The 21500-nt window shown below is 32.0% G+C and overlaps 1 protein-coding gene across 6 annotated transcripts in view; it reads left to right on the forward strand.

Moving 5' to 3' along the window:
• PDS5B (PDS5 cohesin associated factor B) overlaps positions 1 to 21500 on the forward strand; it is a 162446-nt gene that overhangs the window by 78162 nt on the left and 62784 nt on the right. For all 6 annotated transcript variants that reach the window (XM_072976100.1, XM_072976101.1, XM_072976104.1 and 3 more), the window contains exons 10-17: positions 1196 to 1290; positions 2101 to 2246; positions 4268 to 4419; positions 5674 to 5787; positions 12004 to 12085; positions 15074 to 15122; positions 17371 to 17510; positions 18771 to 18886. In XM_072976100.1, coding sequence (XP_072832201.1) covers positions 1196 to 1290; positions 2101 to 2246; positions 4268 to 4419; positions 5674 to 5787; positions 12004 to 12085; positions 15074 to 15122; positions 17371 to 17510; positions 18771 to 18886 — 894 coding nt within the window. The remainder of the gene's footprint in view (positions 1 to 1195; positions 1291 to 2100; positions 2247 to 4267; positions 4420 to 5673; positions 5788 to 12003; positions 12086 to 15073; positions 15123 to 17370; positions 17511 to 18770; positions 18887 to 21500) is intronic.

Consider the following 21500-nt stretch of genomic DNA (forward strand, 5'->3'; position numbering starts at 1 on the left):
TGTACTTCATAGAGCAGTTTTTTTCTTCCTAATAATCAGCTTTTATGAGTAATTTTTTGCTCATTTAGAAGACTTCTTTTTTCTTTTTAGTGCTAAATTTTGTACTGAGTGATGTGACATTTGGAAACATTTTGATCTTCTAGAATTAAGACAGGAAAATATTGAATAGAAAATTCTTGCTTCACTTTAATATTCTTGTTTGTTACTTAAGAGATTTTTTTTGTAAATCATTGTTTTGTACTCCTTAATGAATTTACGTATGTAGGCTTTAAGTATCAGTGGTTTAGAGACAGCTAGACATCATGTGCTTCCTGATGAAGAAACACAATGCCATTATCAAGGAGTCTTGCTAAAACAAATGCACCTCAACATGATCAGGTCTCTAGACTGGCTACTAATTTGCAGGATTTAGGAGAGAGGGGAACTTTTTAATTGACATCAGAATGATACAATTCGCAAACTCTAAAGTGTGGAAAAACACTGCACACACAAACAGAAACAGTTGCTTCATCAAATTACAAGGGGGGAAACGAAAGAGAGGGGAAGTAGAGGAGTGAGAGAATTAAATGACATATCAGCCGAAGAGGTTTAATTGTTCAGAGATACATACTAAGGTCTTCACATTTCCATATAAACATTTGCTTTGATACTAGTGCAAATAATTAGTGCAAATGATGATTAACTAGATAGATAAGAGTCATTTGAGCATGATTTTAGAGTTATGTGAAATAATACAGAGTTTAGTCCAAGATCTACCAAACATTTGTGAATGTTTAAGAAAGAATACTTCTAGGAAATGTTTTCTTTTCAGTTTGGGATTTATATAATTTATCAGTGAACTATGTATACACATATACTTGCATAAACAGATATATTTGAAAGTATAATTTTTAGAGGAAGAATTTCATCATTCCAGTTCTTGCATATAAGCCAAATGTGTACTGTTTAAACATGCTCCTTAAAGGTACATACTTCTCACAAGAGATTGTCATAGTTTAATACAGAGGTTCCAAAGCATTCATACCTATGTCATATGTCAAAAACTATCTTAAAATAGTCTGGCTTCACTTTGAATTAACCTGCATAAACTGTTTTCTCTTTTAATTGGAGAAATAAATATAAATTGAGTGCAGATTAAACACAGATCTGTTTCTCTTATTTTAAATATTACTCTGTGCTTTTATATTTTTATCAGGTTTAATGACATTCATGTACCAATCCGCCTGGAATGTGTGAAATTTGCTAGCCATTGTCTCATGAACCATCCTGATTTAGCAAAGGACTTAACAGGTACTATGTACCCCAACAGCAGATGTTCCTAGATGCTCTTTGGTGAAAAAAATGGTTTTATACATAGGAAAAAATCCTTTTTGGGGGGTGTGTATGTGTGTGTGTATGTATGATTATGATAGGTGAAGTCTTCTTGCTTCAGCTCATCATCATGGAAGTTACTCCCTGAGGCTAGAAGTTTTACCTCCTAGCACCTATATAAAAAGTAGTATTATCAGAGGTAATACTGATTTCTTAGTTAAAGAACAGTTCTAGAAATATTTCAGGCATTTGGATTTGAGTAAGTCTTGACTTTGAATAGATTATGAGGCTTTAATGGTCTTTAATATTTTGAGAACTTAGGTGAGAGCCATTAGTTTATAAACTAACCATGCTTAATGGAGATAACTTTTCTTAAATCTGTATATTTATAAGCTATTTCAGAACTTTGCATTTTTATAGTACTGAGAATATCATGTATCTGACTATTGCTGTTCTGTTAAATTTTTTAAAATTATGAAATATTTCAGAAAATACAGATCAATATAACAGCCTCTGTCTTCCTCAGAAATGTTAGTTTTGCTGTATTAGCTTAGGAGATTTTTAAAAAAGGTATTAATTGTAGATGAGGTTGAAATGCTCTCCACAAACTATTCTCTTTCCTACCTCTACAGAGGGTAACCTCTCTATTAAATTTGGTCTGTATCCTGTTCATGTGTTTCTGTCTATGCCACATGTGTATCTGTCCAGGAATTATACATATAGTATTGTTTTTTCAAACATTTTAAGTGTTAAAGTTCCATTTTAATCAAATAAAAATTTATCTTTCAGAGTATCTTAAAGTGAGGTCACATGATCCTGAGGAAGCTATTAGACATGATGTTATTGTGTCTATAGTCACAGCTGCTAAAAAGGATATTCTTCTGGTCAATGATCACTTGCTTAATTTTGTGAGAGAGAGAACATTAGACAAACGGGTAAGTAGGAATAATTATGATCATTAGTAGGTTTTCATTTTGAGTACTTGAAGTTTAATGGTATTTCATTTGAAAACACTGAGATTTAAAATTAATTAGCCCTTTTGGGGGAAGCATTTTAATATTTAAAATAATATTTATGAGGAGGTTTTACTTTTTGTTACATTAAATTTTATAGTTTTTCTTTATTAGTATCATTTGTTCTTATCCTCAGAATGGGACAACTCTAAATGGTATAGTAGTCAGATATTTAAACTATATACTAGTTTTCGTAAGTGACTTTTGTAAAGGCCTCCAACACTTCTCTTTCATCTTTTCTCTTTTTCCTTTCGTATGGGTATCAGTTGGTATTCCTCCAGCTGACTGTGTTATAATTTCTGTGGAATAGAACATAAAAGATATTTTTAACTTGGCAAAGCTAAACCCAACAAAGCAGCATGCTTCTAGCCTATCTTCTATGACCCTGCACCTTCCTTCTTGAGCATCCAATAACTCCACTCATTAGTCAGTGGCTTCTGAAGAGAGGACTGTCTTGTTATGTTTGTATTCCATGTTGCCTGGAATGTATTAGGCATTCAGTAAGTGTTTCAGTGAATATTCATTCTCTCCTCCTCCCATTGCCTTTCCTTAATGGCATGGATTTCTCAGACTTAGACTTGAGAGTAATTTGGTGAAGGATGAAGATCTTTGAGGTATTTAGGGATTAATTAGCAACGAAAGTGGGAGGTCTGTTGATAGCTATGAATCTAACTAGGTAAATACAGCATTTTCACAGTTGTTTATAAGATCAAGTGTGCTTCTCCATCATTTAATTATCTCTTTGTAATGCTGGTTGTGGATAGAGAATAGATGGACAGGAATTGGACAGTTTTCCCTCCAAATCTGTAGATACTCAGAACAACTTATTTTAATTGATTAATTTAGACTTGTGTTTATAGAATATTTCACTGGAGTATTAAACAGTGAAAAGGCCAAAAGCTATAAAGAAGGAAAAGGAGATTTGCATCATGGTAGGATAATAGTCTTCTAAGTGTTGATGTAATCTTTTTCTTACTTACACTTAGAATTTAAGCTAAGTGTTTGTGTATTATTGGAATCATAATTCACGTATATTTTTGATCATCATGTTGTGTTCATCGTAGGGCTACTTTGTTTATTCATATAAATATTAATTGAAAACCAAGAAAATTGAATATATTTATGTTATTGACAGTATTAGAATATGGTCTATTTTTAAATTCTCCCTAAAGCAGCAGTTTGGGGAATTAGAGTTAGAAATAGGGAATTAGAAAGTTTTTACAAACAAATGGAATTCTTATTTTATGAGTAGAGCTTTTGAAGTCTTTTATTTCAATATGTATATAGTGGATGGATGAAATAAGGACTATTCTTTATCTACTGTAATTAATTGACAAAAAAAAAAAACCAAGGGAAGAATGTTGCTATGAGTGACAGACTGCAAAGGAGTAGTTTTTGCATATTCAAGAAGTTCTAAGTATTACTAACATCCTATTGATTATAGTGCCGTGTTTATGTAAAATTTAACAGTAGACTCATACCAAGATAAGTAATTTAGATGCACTATAGCAGATATGTATTTATTTAAAAAATAGTTGAATACATTTCTCTTATACTTTGACTTGATTACCAAATATTACAAAATGAACCACTGATGTGTCTGTACATTCAGCAAAATTTGGTAACATGCTTTCCCTCACTAATTCTAAGTGACATTATGTAGATTGTGCTTGACTTTTGTTTTTAGGGGTAGGTGATGGGTGTAAGTTATCAAAGCATTAAAATTCTTTATACATGTTAATATGTGCCTGCTTGATTGACATGGTAGATATATTAAAATGATAGTTGTGTTTTTTCATATAGTCATTATAAATTGATACTCAGTAATTGAAGGTTGGAAATATATTGTGTAAGGTAAATAAAAAACTAGAAAACCAGACTTTCCTGAATTAATACAATGGAAGCATTTTTAAATTATAAAAAAATTTTGTTTTTATTTTAAGTGGAGAGTGCGCAAAGAGGCAATGATGGGACTTGCCCAGATTTATAAGAAATATGCTTTACAATCAGCAGCTGGAAAAGATGCTGCAAAGCAGATTTCATGGATCAAAGACAAATTGCTACATATATATTATCAAAACAGTATTGATGATAGGTAAGTTAATCACACCACATGTAAAATATTTGGTGCTTTTGGTATTATATAACTGTTGTTGATCTGTTGTTTTAGGCAAACTATTTTCTTTATAACTATAAACTCCTTCCTCAGTTTTTATTGTGAGTTACTGATAATGAGTAGCTGGTTTTCTTCCTACCAAAGCCATTAATGAAGTAGTAATGTACATATAACTTTTAAGGATGAATACAGCTTTTATGGTCATTTTTGTGTAATTTTTTTTTTAACAAAGTAGTATTTAAAAGTAGGAATGCATGTAATTATGATTTAAATTTTGTTTCATAGATAATAAAGATCTACATTCATTTTTTTTTAATAAAAATTTTTGAAATAAAATTCTAATAAATATGCACCCTTTGGATTTAGGCATTTTATATGAAAACAATTCCAACTCAAGGCTGAAAAATTATTTATTTATTTTAATTTTAACATTATCTGCATTTAATCTTTGTATTTTTCTGTTCCAGTGTAAGGTTAGATCTTGTATGGAACCTAACCATTAGTAGTTAATAGACCTGTTAAGTCCTGCCTACAGTTTGAATTGATTTGATAAATTTTTAGTGGCATCCAAATGATCGTGCCTATAACAAGTGAAAATGAGAAAAAAGAACCAAAAAGAAGAACCAAAAGAACATCTTACAGTTTTAAGATGTATAAGAACTAGAAACCAAGTATCTTAAGGTTGATATAATCTAAGAAATTTCTTATTGATTTATTTATAAAATTGACGTTTTTTAGACTTTTCGAGTGTGTGGCACCATTGCACAGAGATTTGTATTACAGCACTGCCCCCTTCCCCCTTTTTGTATTTCTCACCAGGTCTTTTTTCATGATGGTCAGTATGAAAACTCAGAAGAATCTTAAACATTTCTTTATAGTTTGAGTTTATAGATGATTAGAATTTGTCACTTGGAAGGTTCTGGTGTAGTTTTTAACCCTTTATTATTCAAACAAGGGAATCGAGTCCTTAGTGTATAACTTGCCCAAGGTTATGCAGAGGTAGTTACCTTAGCTGGATGTAAGGCTGTTTACAGTGCATCCATCATGGGGTTTTTTTGTTTGTTTGTTTTTTGCACTCTTATAGAAAGAAATCTTTGATTTGGAAATCTCATCTCCACTCAGAAAGAAGCTCTTTTATAAAATGTGCTTTTTTATGTGTTTTGGAATTTTACATACAGTTAATACATACATTTAAAGAAATCAATTCAGTATCTTCTCTATGTTCTTTTGTAGATTGCTTGTTGAACGGATCTTTGCTCAGTACATGGTCCCCCACAATTTGGAAACTACAGAACGGATGAAATGCTTATATTACTTGTATGCCACACTGGACTTAAATGCTGTGAAGTATGTTTCCAATGTCAAATCCTGTTCTTTCCGTCTTTTACAGTATACTGGATTGTATGGAAAAGAAAGCACAACTGTGTTTTAAAATGTCAACAATTTATGTAATACAAACATTGTTTTAAATGATCAGGCACAATAAAATACTTGGGTATTTTTTCAGAAGTACTGCTATTAACATGAAATTAACCAGGATTTTTGTAAGCGCTTAAAAAACAGAACTAGTTGATATGGAATCTTTTAGGATTTATTTTTTTCTCTCTCCATATCTTAATAATGTTTCAAGAAATATTGATGTACTTTTTGTTTTTATTTGTGTTTTCCTTAAGGCATTAGAAAGGCTAATATGAAAATTCTGCTTGCTTATTTTCACCTGATACTGATTTGAATTATGGTGTAGGGCAGTAGTGTACATATTTGTGTGCTGCACAGTTTCAACATTGTGTTGTAGTTTGGCATAAGGGTAAGCACAAATATATTTTTATGACTGTTTCATTCAAAAAATGCTTTTGAATGCCTTTGTAGGGAGTTGGCATTTTGGACATGCAAGAGACGTTGCCCGTTGAATCATACTGAGGATTAGGAAATTGAAGCCTAGAGATTGATTTCCTCTAGGTTTCAGAAAATGTAGATCCTTAGTATTCCAGTAAATGTAGTTACAGCTAATGGGAATTAAATATTCAGAAATTAGAAGACTAAGGAGCTGTATGTAATTTTCATTCCTACTAGTTTGGCACTTTTTACTTAATTTCCCCCATGGGTATTATTATATGTGCTATTTATATCTTTCATAGATATATTGAGGAAAACTTTGCAGGAGGAAATATGTGTATTTCTTGATATACACTGTACTTCAGGCACAGGAATTTGTGTTACCTATGACTGCTTTTGTGCTGCAGTGGCAAAGTTGAGTAGTTTCAGCAGAGACTGTATGACCCACAAACCTTATAATATTTACTATCTGGCCTTTTACAGAAAAAGCTTGGCAAGTCCTAGTATAAGTGGTATTTTTTTCCTGTTTTACATGTGATGAACTGAATCCAACAGTGGTCAATTAACTTGCACATAGATATATAGGCAATAACAGACAAAGCCAGAATTTGAACTCACCTCTACTTTGTTCCAAAGTTCATTCTTTTTCTACTGCAGTATAGTAAAATAAGTTACCAGTATATTTAATTGATTGTAAAACGAATTGAAATGCATCCTTTTCTTCATGGTGTAATTGATGACCCCTTAGAATGGATGACTGATAGATACATACAGATATAGATATATATTTCATATATATATATATATTCCATTTGAAACAACCTATTTGAAATCACAATCAGTATAGACTCCTTGACTCAGCTCAGCTGTCATTCAGGGGTAAAAATGAATTAAAGACAATTTCCAGCAAAAAATGAGAGTTAACCACTCATAGATCGTACTTGAAAGAATTGCTAAAGAATAAAAAAGGACGTTAAATCCAGAAGGAAGGAATAGGATAAAGTTTTCAAGTGGTGGGAGTATGGATTAAAAAGTAGTTTAGCATGTAGGCTGAAACTTAGCCAGCATACGCAACTGTAATAGTACATGAGCTCTCTTGAGAGTCCCTGGGACACGCTGCCCCATGCCTGGGTGGACCCTATCAGATAACAACATGTAAGATGGCAGGTAAAATGTTCTAAGGGTCTTTTATCATATAAGAGTGAGGATGGACACGTTGATTACTTAGACCATGAATCAAGTGTGAGTATTAAAAATTTGAGTCACCCTTAAAAAATAAAATTTGACTGTATAGCTTCCAAACCCATAGGAGCAAAAAATTAATGAAAACTAGAAATAGAAAAAGAGAAGAAAATAATTATAAGTAGAATATAGAAAACATAAATAGCAGATACAACTAAATATTTTTATTAGATATCTTCGCTTAAATGACAAGCACATTTGATTGAATTAAATAAAAATGGTGACATAGGAAATACACTGAAAAATAATGCCATGGAAAAGTTGAAAGTAAATTCCAACCTGTGGAGCAATTGATTCTACAGAAATAGTTGGTGAGTGAGTGAATATTTACTTGTTTTAAGTTAAATTACGTAAGATATATATAATATTTTTATTTTTATTTATTTTTGTTTTTTTGTTTTTTTTGTGATTTTTTTATTGTGTTATAAGATATATATAATATTTTTAAATGATTTTTTGTTTTAACCAACTTTTGGGAATTAACTAACCCAACTATACACCTAATACTTATCAACATTTTATTACTTTCACTTTACATTTATCTGTGGTTATTTTCTCCAAAAGTCTTTACATTTATTATTATGAAATATTTAATACATGCAAAGAAATCAAATATAAGTTTTGAGGCATAGTAATAAAATAAAAATATCTGTGAATCCGCCACCCAACTTGTGAGCTCTTCTACCTTTCATCCTCCTGCCTTCCTCCCAGAGGAAACCACTAGCCTTAATTTTGTGTTTCTCATTTCTTTTTAAGAAATTGTTTCATCATATGTTTGTATATATATAATGTTATATCCTTTAATAATAAATGATATATTTTTGCTTGTTTTTGAACTTTATGAAAATGGAATAATTGTGGATATAGTCTTCTGTGATTTTTTTTCCCACCACTCTATTACATTCCTAAGCTTCTTGTATGCTATATATATATATATAACTTGTGGGTCATTCATTTTCACTGTGGTATTGGATTACATTATGTCATTATGTCACAATTTTATTCCATCATCTTGACATTGGAAATATGAGTCAATGGAAAGCTTGGACATTTGTGTTGTTTCCATTTTTTTAGTAATACAAATAGTACTACTGTGAACATTTTTCGATTTAGTATACATACACAAGGGTTTCTCTAAGGTATGGTTATGAATGGTTCTCACCTTTGGCTGCATATTTGTCTGAAGTGTAGTAGGGCATTGGAGTTTTTAGGAAAGTGTTTCTGGAGATTCTAATGGGCAGTCAGGGTTTGGGATTGCTAGTCTACAGGTACGGGTGGATTGGCTGAGCATGCACATTTTCAGCATTATAAACTGGTGTCAAACTATTTCCCAGTAAGATTACTCTAATTTATACTCTTACTAGTGTTTTGTAAGTTTCTACATCCTCCTAAACATCAGGTGTCTTATTTTTTGTCAATCTTTTGTGTATCAAATTTTGTCTCATTTTCCCCCCCATTTTTGTGAATACTAATAATATTGATGTTTTTGTTAGTTTCTAATTTCACTATAGTCCTCACCACTCTGTATTATAATAGCTGTCCTACTTTAATCGTTTACATTACTATTCTAGCCGAGAAAGTCATTTGAATTTGTGGCCTCTAATTAGTTTTTTTTTCCTTTTTTTATTCCTTTTTTTGTTCCTTTTTTTCCCTTTTTTCTTTTTTAACAATGTAACTTTTATTAATTTATAATCATTTACAATGTGTCAAATTCCAGTGTACAGCACAATTTTTCAGTTATACATGAAGATATATATATTCTTTGTCACATTTTTTTCTCTGTGCGCTAGCATAAGATCTTGTGTATATTTCCCAGTGCTATACAGTATAATCTTGTTTATCTATTCTACAATTTTGAAATCCCGTCTATCCCTTCCCACCCTCCGCCCCCTTGGCAACCACAAGTTTGTATTCTATGTCTATGAGTCTGTTTCTGTTTTGTATTTATGCTTTGTTTGTTTGTTTTTGTTTTTTTTTTCTTTTTTAGATTCCACATATGAGCGATTTCATATGGTATTTTTCTTTCTCTTTCTGGCTTACTTCACTTAGAATGACATTCTCCAGGAGCATCCATGTTGCTGCAAATGGCATTATGTTGTCGGTTTTTATGGCTGAGTAGTAGTCCATTGTGTAAATATACCACATCTTCTTTATCCAGTCATCCGTTGATGGACATTTAGGCTGTCTCCATGTAATTAGTTTGAAAGGGATTTAAAAATAGCTGCTTGGCAAACAGGTTCCTGGTGAGAACTTGTTTGGTAAGGGTTTTTTTTTTCATTGTTGTTTTCTTAAAGAGCTATATGTTTTATTCTATGACTATGTTCTTTTGGGGAAGACAGAATACTTCCTATATTTTAGACTTTTTGATGTGTGTCAGCTTTTGGATAAGTCTCTAAGTTAATTAAATATCTTGATTATCAAAAAAGAGAATAGAGGAAGGCTTGAGTACTCACTGAGCATGATGTTTATTTCCACCTCCCTCAAGTTTCCCAGAACAGCTGTTAGCGGCAAGAGTAGGTAGTAGTATCAGGTGTCCTGGTTGTGATCTTCTCTTTCATTGAGCAGGCTCTCATCTGCACAGTTCTGTACTGCTGAGTCTGATGGGTACTTTGCCAGTTGGGAGCAGAAGGGTGGAGGAAAGGTTTTCTTCAACATTGGGACAGGTTTCTGAGTGCAGCCCAGTGACAGTTGTCTTTTTCTTTGAATTGGCGTAAACCTGTGGTATGTTGGTACAAACAAGGAGAAGCCCTAGTGAGGGAACTGGTTGTCTACTTAAAATGTCAGTTAGCAAATGTAAAAATATCCAGGCTCTAACCAGATTTTTCATGTTTATTTAGTGACAGAGCTGGAATTCAGGCTAATATTAAATAAATGGATATTTGTCTTCCTACTATAGTAATATTGCTTCTACTAGTATGACTTTTTTTTTCCCCTCAAGTACTGTTTAGAAGGGCAGAATGTAAGGACACATTGCCTTTGCTGCTTAATATAATTTAATTAAAATACTTGAGATATGCTCACCCTAAATATGTTATATACTACAAATTTTTAGTCAGTGATGGTCACTTTTTGATTTAAGCTATAACCGTAATAGTTTATAGTGAGCTTTAGAATTGCTTGAGATTTCATCTTTAAATTAGTAAATAACTTTAATAGGTAGGATAATTTCTGCTTTATGTTAAGTGAAGGCAAGTTTCAAAATCCAGGCCTTTTCAGAAGTTGTAAATTGTGATAGAAGGTATAGGTAGAGAGAGAATTCACTGACTTTGAAGTTCAGAAGGAATTTCAAAGATGGCTATTCTATTTCTTTGAAAATTACTGTATTAATTACATGACTCTTAGCTGTTAGATTTTTACAGTCCTCTGGATAATGGTCATTTTTCTTTTAATGTTAATATTCTTAAAGATTGCTAGTTAAACTTTTTATGGAACTTTAGTAACTTGAAAACAGTAAGGTACAGCTATTTAAAGATGAAAATGCAATACTCTTGGTTTGTCAGTACCATTTTGGAGTGACTACCTTAAAAGAATTTGTGTCCAGATTTAAACTAATTTATCTCTTTTAAAAAATGCAAAGGTGTTTTAAAAATGTACTGTTGAAGAGAATTAAAATATTAAACAGTTGCCTTATGTATCAAAAGAGGAAGAGTGGTTTTGTATGCTTCTGCATTATATTAGTGTTTTTTGGTAGTGCTTCATATGTGTGATAATGGAGGTTAACAGAAGTATAGATAATTGAAAACAAAAGAAGGAGAAGTATTATCTGGTTTGGGGGAATTTCCTTTTTAAAATTAAAATGTGATTGGTTCTGATTTTCTGTAACAATATTTCAGTAGCATTAACTGCTCTCTGTTTTATGTATATTTTTCTTGAGTACCTGTATAATTTCATTTTAGATTTAAATACCTGCCAAAGAACAATAAAAATACTATAAGGACATCAAAATTTCGGGATATAAGAAGAATATTCACTTATATAATTTATAAATAAATATTACTTGTAAATGAAAGTATATAATATTACATCTGTTACTTAAAATTATATTTCTGTTTTAGGAAAAAGCATCCTCATTCTCATGGCTAACTAACCCTTTTCTCTTTGTGTCTTTGATTCCTTTTCATCCTGCCTCGTACAGGACCTTACTCCATTAAATATTGTTTAATCTCTGCAGTTAATTGCTATGCCCTTGTCTACAAACATGTTTCAGTTAATGATAGATCCTCCCTATTTTTGTACAAAAGAAAAAAAAAAAACACCACTATTTCTTTTGATATAGCTGTCTCCTCAAATGTTTTTATTTCTTATATTTGACTCCTCTTTTTTCTTCATACATCATCAGTTGCTAGTCCTAGTCCTATAAATTTCACCTCATGTCTGTCATCTCTTTTTGTAATTTGAACTTTAAAAAAATTAATATAGTTGGAATATTCTGGAAGGGTTCTTATCCTATTTTGTTATTTAAATTTATGTGTTTGTGTTTTTCAGAGCATTAAATGAAATGTGGAAATGTCAAAATCTGCTCAGACATCAAGTAAAGGATTTGCTTGACTTAATTAAGCAACCTAAAGTAAGTTAAATTTAATGAGAAGTTTTCCTTTGATAAGTTCTGTAAAACACATGTATTTTAGTTACTCTTCACCATTGCTGCTATGTGTTAAATGGGTATTTCTATGTAGAACAATTCTGACTCTAGAACCTGTGGTCTCTAACTTAGAACCCTGAAATTTTAAAGAAACTTATTACATAGAAAAATTTAAATTTAGTGTATCTACAGAAGGTAATATCCAGCAGGAAAGAGAATGTACTTTTGTGTATTTAGAATTAAGGTTTTTTGGATAACTTTGAAATTAAATAAAGCCAAAACAGTAACTCAGCATCATTGAAAGCATATAGAATAGAGTAAAATTACACTTCATGTTGCCACATTAAAGTGCTCCCATCATCTCTGTATAGTCTTGTGGTTATAGAAAGTTTTAGTATCATGTAATTATAGTTAAATATCTTGATATTTTTACTCACAGTTAATGTTACGGTAATTTTAATGTACTACTTACTGGTCTTCATAATTATAATTGATGGTTATTCATCCACTTGGTGTGGTTTGAGAATGTTATATATAGGCCTATAAAAGATATAGTATAAAAACAACGTATTTTAAACTGCATCAGGGGAAACAATATGGTGTTATTTTTTTTCTTATTCAGTGCATAGTAGACCCCCCCCACCAGCCCCTGCCCCAATATACCTCTTGTTCATAGGACGAAGATCAATAGAGTGGAATTATTTCATCTAAGGGGAGAAAATTTCTGATTTTCCTAGATGTAAATTTGGCCATTTGCCCTAAAAATCAGTGAGCTAACGCTAGCTGTTTGATTTATAGTGACCATCTCACTTTTTTTTAAACCTCTAAGTCACAAGTAATAAGGCATTTCACACCACTTGTTTGCCAAATTGAAGCTTATAACTGAATAGTATTTTTGTTTTATAGGCTACAATAACCTCTTTGTTTATGGCTTATTAAACATAATTTAACCTTCTATGATTATTGAGTATATTTAACCTGCTAGACTAAGTTTTTCCTTATAGCCTATGACTTAAACTAATTTTAGTGGTTCTGTTTCAGTACTTTCTCTGCCAAGGAGGGAAATTGGAAAATCCCAGTTAAATTAGTATGTTTCAGCCAATAAACATGTTTCAGTCAATGTTATAATGCAATCAATTAGGGTGTTTTAGTTAATAATAAGCTATGGATGAAGTGCCCTTGTTTGCTAGCTAGAGCTGTATTAATTTACTTCCTTTTTGTAAAGTTGCAAAAGTGTTAATTAAAAATGTAAGATGTTCTTATGCATGTATATAAAATTAATCCTGATTTTAGGCATTGTTGAATTCTTAATAGTAGCCAGGTAGCATGTTAAGTGTATAAGGGCATACGTTGAACAGTATGAAGTATGCATTTGTCATAAAAAATTACTTTGTTTTTGACTCTCACTGTCCTTGTAAAATTTATTTAGTGGGAGCTTCTTCCCCTTACTTGTTGATAAAACTTGGGAGGTCTTATGACTTTCCTGTACAGTTGTACGTGAGATAAAATACAGTCTTAATTCAATTAGAATGTTTAGTTCCCTTCTACTTTGTGGAATTTTTCTTTAAATTGTCTTAAAATAATTACGAAGTCATCCAAATTAAATAGGGAATTCTCATTCATATGTGGTGGGGTTGAAGAAGAGAAAGAATGGAGGAAGATAGGACTCTAAAGTGGAACTTTAGTGAAAGGAGAATTAGTTAGTCTCTTATTACTTAATATTCATTTTATACTGAGAATTATAGTAGATATTGTATATTGTAGAGTGTAAGTTAGAAAAAAATACAAAGCTATGTTTAACTCTTGGGTGTTTATAATTCCATTTTATCGGAAAAACTCTTAGATACTGAATAACCAATGTATGTTTCTTTGACTTCATTATTCTTTGTAATTAAGATTGTTTTTATTCTTTCTTAACTCAGCAGTGTAGCCCTTCTGCTTCATTTAACTGTGTTGATTTGCTCAGTGCCTCTCAAAATGACTTTGTAATTTGCAATGTTGTACCTTGTATGATGTTTTTCATGTGGATCAATTTCTTAAAAGCCCAGCACCACCTCTTTCCCCCCAAATTAAACAATAGCAGTAGAAATCTTACGTTTCTAGACAGATCTGTTCAAATACTTTTAAGTTCTAAATATTTGGGAATTAGATCTTGTACTCTGTTATTCTTTATCTCTTACTTCCCCTCAGCAAGCTCCTCCTCAGTAGGGTTGGTTTATTAGTTTATTTGTTTGTGTTTTGATTTGTTGCCTTCATCCCGATGTTTTTCTAGCTCAATATTTTACCGAGTTGCTCATTGCTATCTTTTTTATTCTAAATATCACTAACCTGATGGAATGAATAACTGGCATTCTTAGAAACATCTTTTATACATATGACTTTGTACAAAGTGTATTACATGCAGCACCATGTGGTGAACACATTCATTAACTGAAATAGTAGCAAATAACTAGCACTCTTGGAAAAATCTTTTGTACAAGTCAGTGGCATCTTAATTGCCTTCATCCAATCTTCCACATAGGCTTCCTGACTGTGCCTTATAATCCTCAGGCGTAACAATTTTAGAAATACCTCAGTTCAATCAGAATTGTGTTAAATGTCAACTTTTTGTTTGAAATAAGGCTAAAAACGTGAGAACCGTTTCCTTTTTTTAAACTTAATTGCCCTGTTCTTTGAGTACTTAAGAAAAACAAAATATCTCCCTGTCCGGAAAGGTTGGTGCATCAGTCTGTTTTTTGTTTTGGAGGCTGACAAAACAAGATGAGAGAAGAGGGGACAACAGTGCAGTATGATTTCACTTGCACCTTTCATTCAGTTTATCTGGAGTTGAAACATGGCTAAAGAAGGAGCATATAATGGTGGTCAGGGTGCAGGCCTTGGGTTAGTAGGTTGTGCTTACCTAATTTTCTGAATAATATAATGAAGATTGTTGTTAGTAAATTTTAATTTTGCATTTTTTTGTGTGATTTACAGACAGATGCCAGTGTCAAGGCAATATTTTCAAAAGTGATGGTTATTACAAGTAAGTTATTTTAATTATTATATGTAAAATTTAAGGTTTATTTGAAACGTTTCTTTCTGATAATGTAAAGTGTTTCATGGAGTTGCATTTTAGGCTGTGATAGTATAGAAAAGATTCAAGTGTTCTTGATTGATTTTTCCCACATACTCAGCTTTTCTTTTTTTTCTGATTTTCATTTATTTTGCATATGACACAGTATTTTCTTTTGTGTATTGAAATGAGCAAGAGCTAGAGAAAGTATTTATTATATAAATTTATTTTTGAGAATTCATTCAAGTTACTGCATAAACTTGCTGTTTAAACAGTCAGTTCTTTGGTGTCGCTTTGCTCTAATGTGAATTTATTTGAAGCTAATTTCATTCTAAGCTGAAATTTATAGTGAAGGATATACCTAGTAACTACAAAAGAGCTCCTTTGGGAAAAAAAGCTAATTTGCTTTTTTACTTTTAGTAATTTCAAATAAAATGTTAATTTAATTGCCTTTAACAATGAATACTGGAAGATTGTGTAGCCCATCTCCTTTGTTCAGCGCAGGAATAGGGAAGATTAGCTGTTTTTGCAGGGCATTTGCTTTCTTCTGACCTCAGAGATCACTGCGGTTAGCATATGGATGGAAAAACAGGAACGCCTGGAGAAATCTTCTGTTGACCTTCCACTCCGTAGTAATGAAGAGATCTTAGATGGATTTCTGAGATGTTCACAAATACTGCAAGATGTGTGTGGAAGTAATGCTGAGACGCTGGAGAGAAGAGTAGCCTAATTCATTGGGTTTTAGACTAGGTGATAGAAGATTTATTAGCATGAGTAGGAATTTCAGACCCAAATATCTTTTAGTCCTGGGCAGTTTAACATAAATTAGTTTTCAGTCCCTTTGGATAACTTAAAGCAAATGATTTTATGCTATTGCTTTTTTAAAATAACTATTTCCTTGGTTGTTTGGCTGTGGACATTATCCCCTAAAGGTGATAATCTCCTGTTTTCTATTTTTAACCCCCTATCCATTTTTTTTCCAGTAAGTGCAGTTATTTCCCAAATTCTGTTCTGAGGAATGCTAGTATCCTGCAGGTGTTAATAGTTTTGTTAGAAAAAAGGGTTCCATGGTCAGGGAGATTTGTAGAATCCTGAATTGAAGAGTTTTGTTGTTTTTCCCTCCCTCCCTTTCTGTCTCTCTGTCTCTCTCCCCTCCTTTTATCTTCCTTCTTCTCCCCCTTTTCTTCTCCCTTCCTCCACCCCCATTTCACTTTCTTTTTGTTTTGTTTCTGAAATGATAGGCTTTATTGTAACCTTTAATATGATGCATATACATTATGGAGGGGCTGTAAAGTGACATTTTCCAAACTGTTTGCAAACAGAACAATAGAATTTTTGTATTACAAAAATATGGAAAGGTTAAACGGTCAAGTAGTTAGAAGGGAAATTTTTCTTACTACAGTGATCTAGCCAAGACTTAAAATGGAATTTCAAAGTTGCATATGAATTTGAAAATGGCATTTACTGGGTTCATAATTTAAGATTCAACAAATTTCTACTACTTTTATTACAGTCCATAGTTCTATATTACAATTTCAGTTATTGGAAGTATTCTGCCAGTTAGTTTCTCCATCACAGTTGTGAGTAACCAGAAAAAAAGATGCTAGAATGAATATTTCATTAGCTTTTGTTAAGTGTTGTGATATGTGATATATTAGGAGAGTAGTGTAAAGATCATTTCTGATCCTATAAGGACTCATCCTTTCTCACGCAAGCAGTATTGGCAAATGCAGCAGTAACACCTGGAACATGCTGCTCAGCATGCATGTGTGTGTGAATCATCTCTGGCTGGTTTAACAATAAACAATGCAGTACAGGAAAATGTTTCTTAAAGGTAAAACTTATTGATCTCTTGCTATGAATTACAAGACAACAATGTATGCAGCAAGCTCAAGGGGAGAGTAATAAAATTGGTATTATTCAGACTGACATTTAATGCCATTAGATATTATAAGAAGTGATTTAGAAATAGCCATTTCAGTCTTTCCCTGCATAGATGGTCCTTCACAGTGATATGATTTTATGTTTCTAGGAAACATTTCTATTTGTGAAAATTTAATATTGAAGGTGCTCCACAATTTTTATTTTATTGAATTAAACTGAATTTATAAGTTAGGATTATTCATCAAAGTGATAAAAAGGATAAAATATACTGACTTTTTATTATTTTGAGAAATTTCTAAAATTATATTTTTATTGAATTTTGATTTAATTTAAGGAAATTTGCCAGATCCTGGTAAGGCGCAGGATTTCATGAAGAAATTCACACAGGTGTTAGAAGATGATGAGAAAATAAGAAAACAGTTAGAAGTACTTGTCAGTCCAACATGTTCCTGCAAGCAGGCTGAAGGTTGTGTGGTAAGGAAAGAAATTTTAAAAGAGCTACTGTTTGAAGAAACTCCCAAATCTTTTTGTGTCTCCTTTGGTAAAATAATACGTATTTATTATATAAAATTTAGATAATATCACAAAAATAACAGTACAGTTAAACTGTAATTCCTCTATCGAGACAATTGTTTGTTAATATCATGGTGTATGTCCTGCCAAAATAGGATTATATTATACATACAGCTTTGTACATTTTACCTTTTTCTATTAATTTGTCTTTTATAGTATTGTATTTAATAGCAACATAGCACACCATTGAATATATATATCATAATTTATTGAAGAGTCCTCTTGTGTTACACATTTAAATTTTTTCCCAGTTTTTGATTAATATAAAGAATACTTTAATATCTTTACAGCTAAATAACTTTGCAGTCTTGATTTCATTTCTTTAGGATAAATTCAGTATTGGCCAGTACCATTGTTGGAAATAAGCAAAACTCAAGCAAAACTTAGTTATTTTGGTAGGATCTGTAAAACTGGTTGCTGGTTGTCTGACCATTTTTCTGCTTGGGTGTATTAGCCATTTATATTTCTTTCGTAAGTGGTATTTTTCATGTTTGCCTGTTTTTCTGGACAGTTTATCTTTATCTTATTGATTTGTCAGTTTGTCGTGGTATTGTATGTTAAGCTGCAGATAATTTTCTATCAGTTGTAGCTTACCCTTTTCATTTTGTTTACGATGTCCTTTACATACCATAGTTTTATTATCTCTGAGCCTCCTCATGGTTTTTACCTTTAGAGTCCTGCTTATGAGATCCCATTCTACTGCAGGTCAATGAGACTGTTTACTAATGTCAGTATCTCTTAATCCATTGCCCATGTATCTTCCTAGAGCCTTTAAAAAAAAAAAAGATGATTCTTGGCTCCAGCCCAGATTTACCAAATGAGAATCTTCACAATGAGACCTAGCAATCTGTAGTTTTAATAAGCTCCCCTGGTACTTTTATTTGCTGAAATTTGTTTGAAATTTTGCTGAAATTTGAAATAATATTCAACATTCAATATGTTCAATATATTGAATAATCTCTCTTTTTCCTATTACTTGAAATGTTACCTTTCTCAATATGCTAAATTCTTAAATCTGTTTTCCAGACTTGTTCAATTCCTATAGATTTGTTTATTATAGCACCAATACTACATGGTTTTAATTATTATAGATTCTTAACATTTAAATGTAATTAATTACTTAAACATACTTTTAAAATATTTTAAAAATCTGTATTACAGCGTGAAATAACTAAGAAGTTGGGCAACCCCAAACAGCCTACAAATCCTTTTCTGGAAATGATCAAGTTTCTCTTGGAGAGGATAGCACCTGTGCATATAGATACTGAATCTATCAGGTATTTCTATATTAAAATATTGAATTTCCATTACTGTTCATTCATTCATGCCTCACTTAGTCACTCATTATTGAGTATCTACTGTATAGAAAGCACTCATCTGTATAGATTTATTTATTTACATAATGGCTATGCACTCATCTGTATATACAGCTATTCATACATATCTTTGTGTATATACACACACTCATCTGTATAAATCTGTATGTATTTAGTTTTTCCTGTTATTTATTTTAATTTTATGTACTTCTTCAATTTGGGTAAAAAGTTGTCAATCCAAGCCTAGCTTTTATCTGTTAGTAGGATACTAGGAATTCTTCTTTTTAGTTAGCTTGCATGGGTTAGCTAATAGAAACCAATTGCATTTCTACCCTCAAGAAAAGAAAACTGGGTCAACATGTTGTAAAGCAGTGTATCTAAAGCACTGAAAATGTTATTTTTAAAACAACCTTCATTTAAAATTTGAGGTTTGATATCATCTGACTATGACATCTTGGAAAATACTTTCTTTTTATGTCTGTACTCCCTTTTGTAAAGTGTGAAAAGTGCTTTCCTTCTTTTCTTTTTCTTTTTCTTTTCACATTTCTTAAAATGTTTCAACTGGTTGAAAAAAGTAAAGCACTTATAAAATACATATAGCATACTGATTATGAGCGATCAGTAGTATCTTTCAGTGATATATATTAGAATCTAAAATAAATAATACTAATGGTACACTCTGTCCTCAGTGAAGCCACTTTGGGGATTTTTTTTTTATTCTGAGGAGGGCATAAGGTGTAGTTTTTGGCCTGTGGACCCCTCTGCCCCTGAGTATGGGGACCCTACTTTGGATACCTATTCATCACTTTGGACTCCTCTTGCATCATTTTTCACTTAAAGGAGTTCTTCAGTTTGAAAAATAAAACAAAAGAGACAACTGGGACCCTCCATATTAGTCCAAGGAAGTATCTGAATCAGACCGAAATTCATTCATTCAGTAAATAATCCCATGCCTTTAATGTTTAAAGTAATGCTGGTTAGGAATTGGCAAAGCATAGTTTCTGCTTTTCATCAGCTTCCTCTAGGTAGGAAAGTTTTAATCAGGATTATATTATGATTCCATAAAGTTGGTGCAGATAGTGTTCAGAGGACTGAAAGACGATTTCTCTAAGGTGGTGGTATTTGACCTGAGAGGAAGAATGGCTAAGATTTTGTTTCTACAGAAATGAGATATTCTAGATATTGAGATTAATATAATCCAAACTAACTGGATAGGAAAGAACAGGGATATTTAGAAAATAAATTTGGGAGTTTGAGATTTGCGGATGTTAGCCACTATATATAAAAATATATGGATTAAAAAAAACAGATTTCTTCTGTATAACACAGGGAACTATATTCAGTATCTTGAAAAAAGAATATGAAAACGAATAAATGTATGTATATGCATGACTGAGGCATTGTGCTGTACACCAGAAATTGACACATTGTACCTACTGTACTTCAGTTAAAAAAGAAAGAAAATGACTGCCATCTATTTAAACTACAGTATGGAGAAGTATAAAAGTGTTATGAGATGGTCCTAAAAAGCCTTCAGGATCATGTTGTGGAAAGCCTTTAAGATCTAACTTTTTAGAGCTTTTAGTTTGTTGTTTGGTGTGTTGAGAACTTGGAATGATTGGTGATGGATAGAAGGAGGGAAGTAGGACAGAGAGACTAGTAACTGCCTATGGATGTTAGTGGTAGGATGGAAAGGAAAGAACATATTTGAGGAAGGTTTTAAAAGAAAAACCTAAAAAAATGGGTCATCTTACTAGAAATGGGGAATAAAAAGGAGGAGGAGTCAGAAGTATACGGTGTGAAGTCCAGATGATGAAGAGAATGATAATACCTTGAAATGAAGGAAGGGAGCTGGTGAGAAAGGGCATGCTTCTTATTTGGACATGACAATTTTTTTTTTTAATCAAGGCAAATTGAATTTAATGTGAAACTGTGAGAATAGGTTAGTTCCCGGAGCAAGATTGTGTAGAAAGATCAAAAGATCATGGACAGAACCTTGGAATTTTTTTTTTAACAATAGAAAAATTACAGAAGGATAAGAAAATCTGTTTATTGTAGTATGTTTGAAAGTTAAGATAAAGTTTCCAGAAATAATACATATTATGAACAGAGACAGAGGACCAAAGCAGGTCTTTGACTTTAGCCAGTGGTGATATAGAAGATATGTTTAAACATAAATAATAATAACAGGTAGTAGCTGTTGGTGCTTATAATGTGCCTGGGATGATTCTAAATATTTTATGTGTTTTAACTCATTTACTTCTGAACTTTATGAGGCAAGAAATACTATTATTTCCATTTTATGGGTAAGGGACAGTGAGTTACGCAGATGCCGAGTATGTTTCCCACTGCTGGGAGGTAGCTGGTGGCATTGAAACTGAGAAAGTCTAGCTCCAGCACCTTCTTGGTTAACCACTACACTGTATAATGGGCCTCCAGAAAGATTCCACTCTTAGTCCCCATCAGTGGTCAGTGAGTGTCCAGTTCACCTAACACTTCCTGATAGTAGCTGTTAACCTTTTCAGTCTTTGCCATTTTGTAGATAGATGGTACTGGTTAAAAAAAAAGGGTATTG

Source organism: Vicugna pacos, chromosome 14 (genome assembly GCF_048564905.1).
Source record: "Vicugna pacos chromosome 14, VicPac4, whole genome shotgun sequence".
NCBI classification, from domain to species: Eukaryota; Metazoa; Chordata; class Mammalia; order Artiodactyla; family Camelidae; genus Vicugna; species Vicugna pacos.